Here is a 13,523-nt window from a genome sequence, read left to right as displayed (position 1 = left end):
CCTTTAGCTTAGAGAGTTGTCTTTATGACAAATTTTAATGATATGTATAACTCTTAACGTAATTAATTAGAATTTCGTCCAAATAATATTCATATTTGCTTGTATTTATATCATTTGATGTATAACATATTAGAGTACAATACAAATACCACAAAGAATTTAATGGCACTAGCCACACATTTGACATTTTTGCCCCTCATTATTTCACTACCTCCAACTTAGCACACAATTAGTGCATAGTTAATTATCATTAAGCATAAATAAATTCGTCATATATTAGTGTCATGTGTAGAAAATCAAAACTATTAATTATCATTTATTTGTTATTGAAAATTTGACAATTATTTGGGACATTTGAAAAGAAAACATTACAATTATTCACAAGCAATGTGGGACAAAAGGTAAAGAGGTGTACATGTTTTATTTCCTAAAGATTATTTTTGTTTTCCTATAAATTTTGAGTCAAATCAATATTTAAAGATTAATGTCTATATGCTACAAAAAAAAATACTAATAATAATAAATAAATAAATAAAATGAAATCTTAACTTTTATAAATTATTGAAAACTACTTCGTACCAATCTGTTAATAGGCAAGACCCTTTAAAATTAGACGGGGATAGGATAAAGCACCGGAATTCCTTACTCTCAAAGTGTCCATTGTGAAGATTGATTACATAATCTTAGTGTTTGAAGATAAAAGCATTACTATTAATTCACTAAATCAAGTACTACATACTTAATTAACTTAATTAAGTACCCTCAATAATGATTCTATTACTCTATATTATATTATTATAAAATATATTTGAATTATATTGCGTACCACTAACACATGATCATCTAACATTTACATATTAGAAATGTGACCATTAAATCGACAGAAGGAAAGAAGCTAAGTACTTACCGTCTTATTGGAACTCTATCCACCTAAAAACCTAAAAAAAATTCTATGATGATTGTCTTCATTGCAAATATTCCTCATGTAAGGTTGATTAAAAAGCTACCTGCGCCCGACCACAATTTTTTATGGGCATACATTATTGCTAAACAGTCGGAAAAGAAGTTTCTAGCTCAGAAATTAAACTAATAAAGACAACTACCCTATGTGCTATGTTGTCTTGTCTTTACTACAATTTCGCTCATTTTAACATTTAGCTTGTCATTTATTAACTAATTTCTACTCCATACATTCTATTTTACTATTTTGTACTCGTACCAATGCATGGAATTAATTTATGTATTTTATAAATAAATACTATTTGAAAAGTTATTAGGTTATTTGATACAATTTTTTTTTTTTTTTTTTTTTTTTTTTTTTTTTTTTTTTTATGATGAAGGATATATATATATTGAATGGTTGTGGTTAAAAGTTGGATAACTAATAATATATTATTGTATTTTTACTTTCCCATAGAAAGCTATGAAGACAAATTATGAACATTTCTTGATTTTTGATTTTGAGTATCAAGTACACTCAAAACTTTAACTAATTAAGTTAATCAGGATACATAATTCTAAACTTTTTTTTTAAAATCTTTGTATCATATAGTATAAACAATTTTCAAATAAAATAATAGTAAAGTCTTCTTCAAAGTAGGACCACTAAAAATCAATACCTTTGGGTATGCTATATAAATGCAAGAAATTAAGTTATTGCCACTACCAAATCTACCACTTCTAACTAGTTCTTGTCTTTTCACTCTCTCTTTTCTCTCTTTTTCCTCAATAATTCTTCCCACTAATTTTATTGTTAAACCTTATAATAGTGATCAAAAGTTGATTACTTTGTAAGAACTATTTATAGTAAGGCATATATATTAGTGTTTACTATAAATAGTGAAATAAAGAGTTTATAGAGTGATTAAGAGAAGATTAATTAACCAACAAAAATGGGTGTTCAAGGAACTTTGGACTATTTGTCAGACTTGATAAGCAGTGCAAAGAAGGGAAAGAAAAGGAAGCAATTAAACACGGTTAATCTCAAGGTTACAAGAATTGATTGTGAAGGTTGTGCTATGAAAATGAAGAAAGCTCTTTCTGGTCTCAAAGGTAATTTTTTTTTTCTTTTTTTGGTAAATTTAGTCCACCATTTATCAACAAGATTATGCATGTACGTAAACCTTTTTATTTTTCTTGTGTAATTTTTTTATTTACATATTTTAGTGTCATTTCTCATTTCTTGAATTGTTTTCTTCGTTCATTAATTTATATCAAACTAATATTAATACAACATGTAGCTAAAAACTATATATATATATATATATATATATATATATATATATATATAATTTCAAATCCTATAAATGAAGAAAAAGAGAAGGAAAAAAAAGTATGTGCTTGTTTCTATATGAAATTGCTATGTTAAATTTCCCAAAAAATATTTTGCAAATTTTAATAATTTATATATTTTTCAAAACCACGAACCCATGCTTCATTTACAATATCTTCGTGATAAGGGTTTCTTAATGTTAATCAGTATTCTTTTATGTTGCATAGTGACTCCTATAAGAGTATGATTATAGAAACCTTTTCAATTTAAATGAGTATGCATACATGATTATATATTTATATATCATATATAATCATAATCAAAAGTTTGTTCCATCATTTGTATGGTAATATTAATTGGTTTACTATGAATTAACTTTTTTTTTTTTTGAATTAACTTATTATTAAACTAACTTAATTTAGTAATTGGAGATTAACTATTATTAATAAGAAAGTTAAAAAAATTTCAGGAGTAAAATCAGTGGATGTGGATATGAAACAACAAAAGGTGACAGTGACAGGATTTGTGGAAGCAAAAAAAGTGTTGGAAGCAGCCAAGTCAACAAAGAAGAAGATTGAGTTATGGCCTTATGTACCTTACCATATGGTTCCACACCCTTATATTGCTGGTGCTTATGACAAAAAAGCCCCTGCTAATTTTGTTAGGAAAACTGATGATTCTATGACTCCTTTGGAAGAACAATATACTACCATGTTTAGTGATGAAAATCCTGATGCTTGTACTATTATGTGATTTTTTAACTTTATGTTTATGTATGTATGTATGTATATGCACTGGATTATGTACTGTTGAATACTAGTTAGCTTATGATTTTTAGTTTTGGCCCCGGTAATTTATGATTCCTAGCTTCGCCCCTGTATGCACAATATGTAGTTTTTGGTTGATTTTGTATAATTTCTTGTTTGAATTGTAAAAGTTGTTGGATTAGTGTAAATACTAGTACGAGAGTAGATGTGTTGGCTTTTAAATGTTTGTTAAGGATCGAGTTCTTGATTCTGGTGTTTTAAGTGCTCCCTTCGAACAAAATATATCTTTTATTGTAATTCTTAGTTAATTATTCGGTAAAAAAGAAATTAAAAAAAATAAATAAATAAAAAAGTTGTTCTATGGGCTTTATTGTAGTGTTATAATTTTCCCCTTCAGCAGAATAATTCCTTCATAGTAATTTTTAGCTAATAAATACTCATAAAAATAAAAAATTAAAAATAGAATAAAAAGTTGGTTTGATGGCATATTGACAATGGTATATTTGTTTTGTTTATTCATGATTAAGATTTTAGTGTATGCTTGAAGTTAATGATTTCTTGGTTTTGTTTATTTCCTTCTTTATTTTCTTAAAATGAAGATGTGACAATTGACAAGAGATGTATTCCATGTCATATACTTCGTACAAAGTAGCAATTATATAGTGATTTTTTACTTTTATAATGCCAAATTAGCTTGTTTCTGATGATGATTGAACTGATTTCATACAGTGTAGTTTACGGTTTTACCTATTCCTAATGTTTACTAAGTATTTCATATTTGAGTTAGTTGCATAGTTAGTTTTGATTAATCTTGTAGAACTATTAACCAATTAATAGCGTGCTCTTGTTTTAAGTAGTGATTCATGCAAGGATCTTTTTGTAGTATAATACTCCGTAACATACACTGAGAAAGAAGCACATTTACTCTCAATTAATTTAATTCGAATCAGCCAACAATAAGTTCTCTCAGAAGTAGGGGGGAAAGGTTAAAAATAAAATCCCAAAAATTGTCTCTAAATAAAGTATTGGATCTACAAATTCATGATTTTAAAACGCAAATTTTTCTAATATGTTAAGCCGCGCCGTGCTAGCTTGTTACGCTTTAGTAGTAATTAATTAATTAATGTATATAATTGGGATGTTTCTACTATGGTCCACTTTATTTGGACCATCACTATACTTAATTATCATTGGTCGAATTTTTAATTTTTTTTTAACCTTGGTCAAACACTATTTTTAGTATTTTCCTTTTTTAATTCAATTTTTATTTTCCAAAATATAATTATTGAATTTCTGAAAATTATTTTATGATTTTCAAAATTTATTCATTAAAATCAGTTTTTAATTAAATAAAAAAATAATATTAAATTAAAATAATCAAACTAAAAAATTGTTCATCAATGTTCTTCATTATTCATCATTGTTCTTCAAGTTTGTTTATTCATGGATGAGATTAACCACCATTATGGTAATCTTTAGTTTGTCCCGTAAATACACTCGCACATCAATGAAAATTGAAAATATGCATCGATTTACATATTATATGTGAAGAGTTCATTCGAAATTTGGATTCATGTATGAATCTGGGATTGTATTTAATCCTAAAACAATAAGTGTTAATTGGATAATCGCAAACAAGGGATGAAAAATCGGTCATTATATGTATGCGAAAAAAAAAAAATAACAATTTTTCAAAATCTGGGTTTGTGAACTAATTGGAGAAGACAACGATTTTTGTTTTGGAATACTTGTTTGATCCGAAAAAAAAAGATATAGTTTTCGATTCTGTTTGCATATAAGGTATTAACCCAAATGCTAATAGGACATTACCTATAAAACGCAATATTATTGTTTATTTGGTCTACGACCATACATTATTTTGGACATTGTTAATAACTAGTTCATACTGTGCATGCATTAGTATCCTAATATTTTTCTTAATTGATAGCAAATAGGATCGTGGTCCTCAATCCTCATTCACTAGCCAAGTCACAATTTACATATACCAAGTTTGGTATCAATGATCACTTATATATCAGCTATTGTGGTTTGATTTCTGTATGCATATTCCTCAAAATTTTAACTCTCAATCAAACCACCTTTAGAGATATTCTAATGGCAACCTAATAGTCAAATTAGATGATTATCTTCTTATCTATCGTGTGACCCAATGGTTGGATTACTTGGATACTAGTTTGTTATTAATTTAAATAATGAACCGTCTTCGATTATTATTATAATTTTACAATAATTAAGGAGATTGAGACCAATTCTAAATATATAAATAATGTCATATCCTAATATTGGACGAATCCCATATAATAACCAAATGAAAAAAGAATGTGGAGGTGAGCAATTACATGGCAAACCTTTCTTTTTTTTTTGGAAAGAATACAATGACAAATTGTTAAATATAGTAAATATATTTTTGTATTTATAAATTAGGAAAGCCAATATTCAACCCCTTATATTTAGGCTAAATACATACTACTATTGCTAGTTGTTTCCTTATAATTAGGACATATCATGCTTCTGTTTTGTATATACATGTATTCTAGTTTTATTAATGATAATGGAAAATATTCTTTTTCCTATTTGTCAAAATAGCGTTACATGTTAAATGTGATTTTTTGTATTTTGTTTTTTACCCAATGTTTAGTACTACGACTCCGCGAGTATCTTTTTTTTATTAGTTTAGTTTAATTTTTAATTTATAGTCTATATTTTATGTGTCATAAAAATTTATTGATAACAACACTATTGTATATCATTGATTTATTTCCTAAATAGTACGTTAAATATTATAATAGAATATTTGAAAAAGATTTGGACGATAATTTATATGGGATAACTTATGTTTCATTTAGTAACAATATTTCCTAAAAATAAGCAATCAACAACCATCATATAGGCAATATTCTTCAAATAGATCTTAAATCTAATACATTCCATTGTTAATCTAAATTTCAATTTTGATTGGTTACTTTAAATATATGATTTTTTTTACCTTATAGAAAGATGGTTTAAATTTCAAATTATTACACAAACCAAAAAACAAAAATTAATGTCCAAACCTATATAATGAGCAAATTGGTCAAAGGAAGAAGACGCAATTTTAGGATACAAAGATATATAATGAGCAAATCGATTAGAGGAAGAAGACACAATTTTTAAAAAAAATATTCTTCTCATAAACCTTGTTTGATATGTAGAACACAAGTGTGAGTTTTGTGATCTGTTTATAGTTCAGGTTTTAACTTATGTGTATTTTGGTTATTACCTAAAAAAGAAAGTTTATTGAGTTTGACGAATGACTATGATATTGTGAAAATTCCAACTTTATGATTTTTATTAACGTGGAGATGAGGGAAACCAATATTTTGATTTTATTTTACGATAAGCATGTAAAAAAAAATCAGAAAATATGATCTTATTTTAGAAAAAAAAGACTTAAAGTGTTTCCTTGAAAAAAAAAAGATAGATTCAAAATTATAAACCTTAATTAAATTATGGTATTGTCCAAATTTTATCTTTTTTTAGGGAAAGTACGTAAATTTTTATCCTAAGATTTTGTTAAGATTCTATTAACCAAATTGCATGAAGAAATAACAAAATCTCAGGAAAATCTAAAATTTGAGGGAAAGTAAATCATCTATTATCCTAAGATTTATTAATATTCCATTTACTAAATTTTATCCTTTTTAAAATTCATTTTTACACGATTGTTTATCAAACATTCTAGGTTTATTGCATTATTAAAAATATATATTACTATAATTCTAGGCGTGATAAAAATCAATAATTTTACAAAATCATAAGATATGTCGACAAAATCAATAAGATATATATTCTAATATTTAGATTATATTAGAATATAATCTTTTGAAATTTGAAAAGTATACAGATTTTAAAATCTTCTATACAATAATAATAAGATAAGAAATTAGGAAAATATCCTTATTATAATTGGTGATTGAAATTTTTTTAAATAATATTTCTAATGTTAGAAGATATCCTAAAAGATATTGATTCCATTATATTTATTTATATATATATATAATCATTAAAATAGATTTATTTTAATTTTTGTACATGTTTGCTACAAATATTTTGCAAAGGTCGTAAAGTACTTTAAAATAATTGGTTATTTCTAACATAACGTAGGATCATAGTCGTTTAATATTTCAAATGTATATAATAGGTAATGTTCAATCCGTATGTGGGTAAATTCCTTAAACACAAATATGATTTAGAATTCGGTCTCCTTTTTTTTTGGATCAAACAGTGTTTCGAAGAAAAATCATACATTTTCTAATTAGATTATCTTGAAGAAAGTAGATTACCGAATTAAGAAAATAACAAGATATTAATGAATTATAAATCAGTAATGGTAATGTCCAAAAGAACTTGATGTCATCATATGTTTTTAATAATTTCAATTTTCATCACAGGTAATGTCCTATCCTTTATTTGGGTAAAACATTTTACACAAACAAGATTTCAATTTCGATTTCCCTTTTTTTGGATCAAACAAGGTTTCAAAAAAATAATGATGCGATTTCTTTTTCAGATGTTCATGACAAACCCCGATTATCGTAAAACTTAAAAATTGTTATTTCGATTATATAAAATCACCGTTTTTGCAAACGTTGACTGATTTAGTACAATCCAAACCTATTATTTAGAGATTTAAATCGCTGCCCAAATTCGCAACGACTACAACTTTTTGATATCTTAAAATTTCGCATTTGCTTTTTGAATCGATCCATATTGTTATTCGCTTTCGATGCGCAAGTGAATTTAATGGACATAGATCATGTGTTTGTGTTTAATCTCATCCATGAATGAAAAAACTTGAAGAACATTGATGAACTATGAAGAACATTTATGAACAATTTTTTTATTTGATTTTTTTTAATTTAATCGTTTTTTTGATTTAATTAAAATCTGATTTTAATAATTAAATTTCGAAAATGTAATTAAAATGATTTTTCGTAAATTCAGTAATTAAATTTTGAAAAATAAAAAAAGAATTAAAAAAGGAAATAACTAAAAATAAGGTTTGACCAAGGTAAAAAAATAAATAAAAAATCGACCAATGATAATTCAATATAGTGATGGTCCAAATAAAGTGGACCATAGTAGAATTTTCCATAGAATTGATAATTCATTCTCAAACGTGGTTTGTGCATAAGCAACAGTCTTTGATTGCTTGATATCTTTCAAGATGGTCAAACACGTAATTACATACATAATCATATTTAGGTACAATATCAAGTTTTCAATCCTCCTTTAACGAGGATTTTGGGCCAATTGCGTAGTGTTACTTGTACCAACTAATGTTAAAAATATTAACTTCTAGCAATTGATTGGTGGAGTGGTTAGATGTACGTATATCACATTTACGCTTGGATTGGATTTTAAGGGGAACTAGTTTGAGGCCCGGACAATGCCCTGGATTATTTTTTTTGTATATAAAAAAATATAGTAAATTGTTTTTTTTAAAAAAAAACTTTAATAAATTAAAGTGAAATCTATAAGCGGTTTTATAATTTAAAAAAAAATCTTTTTTTAAAATTTTTTTATTGAACTCTATCAAAATTCATTATGAAATATGCAGTAACCTAACTTTTATACTTCCTCCGTTTCTATTTAGTTGACGCGTTTGATTTAGGCACATATATTAAGGAGAGGAGAGAGATTGAAAAAGCAAGTGGGGTAGCTTGTAAATACAAGGTAAAAAAGTTACCCTAAAAGGAAACGTGTCAACTAAAAAAAATCCTAAAAAGGAATACGTGTCAACTAAAAAGAAACGGAGGTAGTACTTCATATTAGTCTGTTTTACTACCATTATAAATTTCTTCAAAGTATGAATGAGCAAACGAAAGAATGAGGGCTAAAAAATTAGAATTTATGTGCATTAATTTTTTGTGAGGAAAAAATTAATGATCAGTTTTAATATGACATGAATCACATGACCCCTCATCATTTATCAATTCATGACACGTGGCAAGAATGATGACACGTGGCATGATTACAATTCTTCCCTTGGGTTTTAATATATATATAGATTTTTTGTGAGGAAAAAATAAATTATTAGTTTTAATATGACATGAATCAGATAAACCTTGGCCTCATCATTTATCAATTCATGACACGTGACAAGAATGATGACACGTGACATGATTACAATTCTTGCCTTGGGTTTTAATATACTACCTCCGGTCTAAATTACTCGCAATTTTGGAGTATTTTATATCTCACAAATAATACCCCCAAAGTAGGGTTGTACACAGTTTGGTCTGGACCGTAACCAAACCATACCAAACCGTATTTTAGCGGTTTGGTTTGGTTTACGGTTTATAAAATTACGGTTTGGTCTCGATTTTTTTGTAAATATGGTTTATGGTTTGGTTTGGTTTTGCAAAAATTATAAACCAAACCAAACCGTAAACCAATAAATCGTATTTTAATATTTATATAATTTTTCAATAAATTTTTTTTATAATTATATAAAAAAAATTAAAGAATAAATAAAAAACCATGAAAAATAGATAAAAACTATACTGTCAATACTCTATAATTAATGACTATAATGTAGTACTCATATGAATATCTTTTATCGTTATGTATTATTTTTATTATGTGTTAGTACTTGATATTTTTATTGTAACTTTGTAGTACAATTTAATCCATTTGTGCTACTTATTTAAACATCATTATAAATTAGTGAAGTATTATTTGACAATTTTTGGAAAAAAAAAAATATCATCTCATCATAAACCGCAAACCAAACCGCACCAAACCGTATTATTACGGTTTGGTTTGGTTTGGTTTCAATACTAATATGGTTTGGTTTGGTTTGAAAAATTTACCAAACCGTATTTTGCAGTTTGGTTTGGTTTGGACTCAAACCGCACCAAACCAAACTACGTTCACCCCTACCCTAAAGTTGCGAGTAATTTGGACCGGAGGTAGTATATATATATATATATATATATATATATATATATATATATATATATATATATATATATATATATATATATATATATATATATATATATATATATATAAAAGTTCATTCATTAACGAAAAACCTCGTCTTATTCAAAGATAACTTGTAGTTTTAGATATTTCATGTTTCCTAGTTGTTTCTTAATAATCAAGGTTCATTCCATACAAGTAAATAACTACATACTACAAACCTAATAACTTTAGGGGTCGTTTGGTTCGCACGGGATAATCGGAATGGAATGAACAAAGGGAAAGAGAAGGAATGGAATGAAACTACCTAAAATTTGGGGTGTTGTTTGTTTTAAAAACAAAGGGAATGAGACCCACCTATCCCACCACCACACAACCACCACTAACATTCATTCTCTAACGTTCCAACCACCAAACCACCACCAAACCAGTCGCCGCACCTCCCTCACTCTTCGCCTCCCTTCTCCGGCCATCCCCGCCCCTCGCAAAACCTTCCACGACCCCGAAAAAAACCCTAATCGAAAAAACCCTAGATTGACGAGGGGTTTAGGAAGTGGTGGAGGAATGCTTTTGCGGGGAAGGGGACAGGCGGCGAGGCTCAAGGAAGGGTCGGCGATGGTGGTGGGAGGGCTGGGCGGTGGTTTTACGTGGATAGGGAGGGGTTTTGCGGGGGCTGTGGGATATTTTGCGGGGTAGGGGAGGGCGGCGAGGGTCGGGGGAGGGCAGCGGTGGTCGGGGGAGGGGGGCGGTGGTCGGGGTAGTGTCGGCGGTGGTAAGGTGGGCTGGTTTCCGGTGGTGTTGGTAGGTGTGAAGGTGGTGATGTGGTGGTGTGAAGGTGGGTAGGGAATGGAATGGAAATACCTAGGGGGTGGGGAATGGAGTTAGAGGGATTTGGGGGAATGAAGGGGGTAAAGGGAATGAAAGAAAGTGCTTAACAAACAACAAATAAAGGGAATCGGGGTGATTGATTCCCATTACCTTTCCTGAATACCCCCAACCAAAGGACCCCTTATTGTAAACAAAGCTCATATTCATGTTATGTTCAGTTCACGTGATTGGATCTTTTTTGAATTAATTTTCTCATCGGATTAAATCTTATCCGATTTTTAAATTTGACTTGATTTGTACACCAATATGTAAGATATAAAATTACAAAACGGATCTCTTTAGATTTGCATTAATATTTACTTTTCAAATATTATATTTTTACAATATTTTAATCAGCAACTTTTGTGCGTAGTTGGCCACACCGTATCGTGTGGCCAGTTAACACACGAGACACGAGTAACCCCCAACCAGCCAAATAACCCTTGATTAAGTAAAACCTGACCGACTGAGTAACCCCTGACTGAGTAACCGCTGACCAACCGAGTAACCCCTGACCGACCGAGTAACTCCTGACCAACCGAGTAACCCCTGACTGACCGAGCCCCTGGCTAAGTGAGTAACCCCTAATCGAGTGCGTAATCCCGACCATTCTTTCAAAAAAAAAAAAAATAAATAAATAAATAAATAAAACCAAAAAAATGTGGCTGACCACACGATCTAGTCAGTTGCATATAAAAGTTTGTGTATTTTAAAATACGGAAAATAATTATATTCAACGATAATTCAACGCAAATGAAAAGATAAGACCGCATATGATTTAATCTAGTATGATTTAATTATTTTTGAAATATAATTAAGAAGTATAATTAATATAATTAATAATAATATATACAACTATAATAATAATTATAATTATAAATACATAATAGGAGTACACAGTAATTAATAAAAAAAATGTTTTTACTACTAAACTGAAACTACTGTTTGCTGAACTTAATTAATTTCAATTTATCTAAAATTATTTTTTACTTGAAATTATTTTTACTGCTACTCCATTATATTTTTAACTTATTTAAAGTTATTGAATTTTACCTATTGAAAATTATTTTCGGTAATCTGAAATTATTTAACTGAACCTATTTTTACAGAGCAAAAATTATTTTTATTGAATATTATTATTTAAAGGTGAAGAGAACAGAGCCTAATAGATCTTTGAAATTACAAGATGATTGTATGTATTCATTTCCATAGAATATTTAACTAATTTCAAAATATTATTCTAGATACAAGGGGCTCAATCTAATCTAATTCATTAATATTTACGTGGATGATTTATTAAAGTTTGCTTGAGCAACTTAATTAGATGTCAAGTCGTAAGTCTCGTAACATTATAGGTAGTTTACTTGTATACTATGATGCTTAGAAATTCTACTGTTTAAGGTGAACATTTGTGTTTATAACCCTATTTACATTTCTGAAACTTATAAACTTTTTCGAAACTTAAACAAAACAAAACTAAGAGGCATAGATAGTTTTCTAACTTTGGAAAAATCATTTTCCCGCAAAAAAATTAACATCATATTTGACACTATGACAACCTAAGTTATTGCATTCTTTTTCTTACTATGTGTTTCTATCTATCAATCATCAATCAATCAATCAATAACTATATACTAAAAGACACACCAGTAATGACACGTGTCATTTTCTGGTTTTTTTTTTTAAATAATATTCAATTAAAGAAACAAATCTTATTTACAAAAATAATTCTCTAATGTTATATAACTAGATGAAGCCCGTGCGATGCACGGTTTGTTTGATTTTTTTTAAATAATTTTTTTTTTATTATTTATGAGCCTAAAATTTGTTATATATTTAGATAAAATTCCTAATATTAAAAGATAATATATAATATTTAATTAATTTAAACTAAAACATCTCATTCGCCAATTTTGCTTACATGGCATTTAAATTATTTAATTCTAAAAGAAATTAATAATCTCTTATTTAATTGGCTACTTCTAAGATTTATAATCCTATATGGCGCGCTGAGAAAATTAGATCCTACGTGGCTCTCTTAAAAACTCGGGAAAAAACTCCCCTTTATATATATATATATTAGATTTATTTACTTAAAATAAAAAGATCCATATTCTTTAACACGAATATTTTATAGCTATAAAAAAAATTTCTAACATAATTTTACTTATTTGAAACATATTTAACATATCTTTCGTAATTCTATATTTTGCTTTAAATTTGTCAACTATATTTGGAGAATTATTTTGTTTATAAAAACTAATTATAATAATAGTTTAATAATGGTTATTAATAATTACCGTACATGGCACAGGCCGGGAACTAACCTAGTTAATTAAATAAGTATGTCTGTAATATTGTCTCTTTGAAGTATTTTTTTATTTTATGGGTAATGCTATATGTAATCCTAAGGGCTATAATATAAGCATTAAATACACTTTTGAAAATTGTATAAAATTAGGAATTCATGACAAAAACATGCGTAAATCAGTGTAATTAGTGTTTTTATTTTTATGATTTCTTAATGTTTTATGATTTTCAAGTGTAAATTTAATGATTATATGTAGCTCTAAGAGTTATGTATATCATTTTCCCTTTATATATGTATATGTGTGTGTGTGTCACATACT

The 13,523-nt window shown here is 27.7% G+C and overlaps 1 protein-coding gene across 1 annotated transcript; it reads left to right on the top strand.

The window, feature by feature from the left end:
- Window positions 1-1,660: 1,660 nt before the first annotated feature.
- On the top strand, window positions 1,661-3,261 carry LOC110682802 (heavy metal-associated isoprenylated plant protein 24-like). The gene is made up of 2 exons (XM_021859146.1): window positions 1,661-2,052; window positions 2,742-3,261. Exons 1-2 carry the CDS (start codon window positions 1,893-1,895, stop codon window positions 3,023-3,025), a joined length of 444 nt encoding a protein of 147 aa, XP_021714838.1. The 5' UTR covers window positions 1,661-1,892; the 3' UTR covers window positions 3,026-3,261.
- Window positions 3,262-13,523: the final 10,262 nt, after the last annotated feature.

Source organism: Chenopodium quinoa, unplaced genomic scaffold (genome assembly GCF_001683475.1).
Source record: "Chenopodium quinoa cultivar QQ74 unplaced genomic scaffold, ASM168347v1, whole genome shotgun sequence".
Lineage (NCBI taxonomy): Eukaryota > Viridiplantae > Streptophyta > Magnoliopsida > Caryophyllales > Amaranthaceae > Chenopodium > Chenopodium quinoa.
Note: the sequence above shows the minus strand (reverse complement) of the source record. Positions and strands in the feature narration are given on the sequence as shown.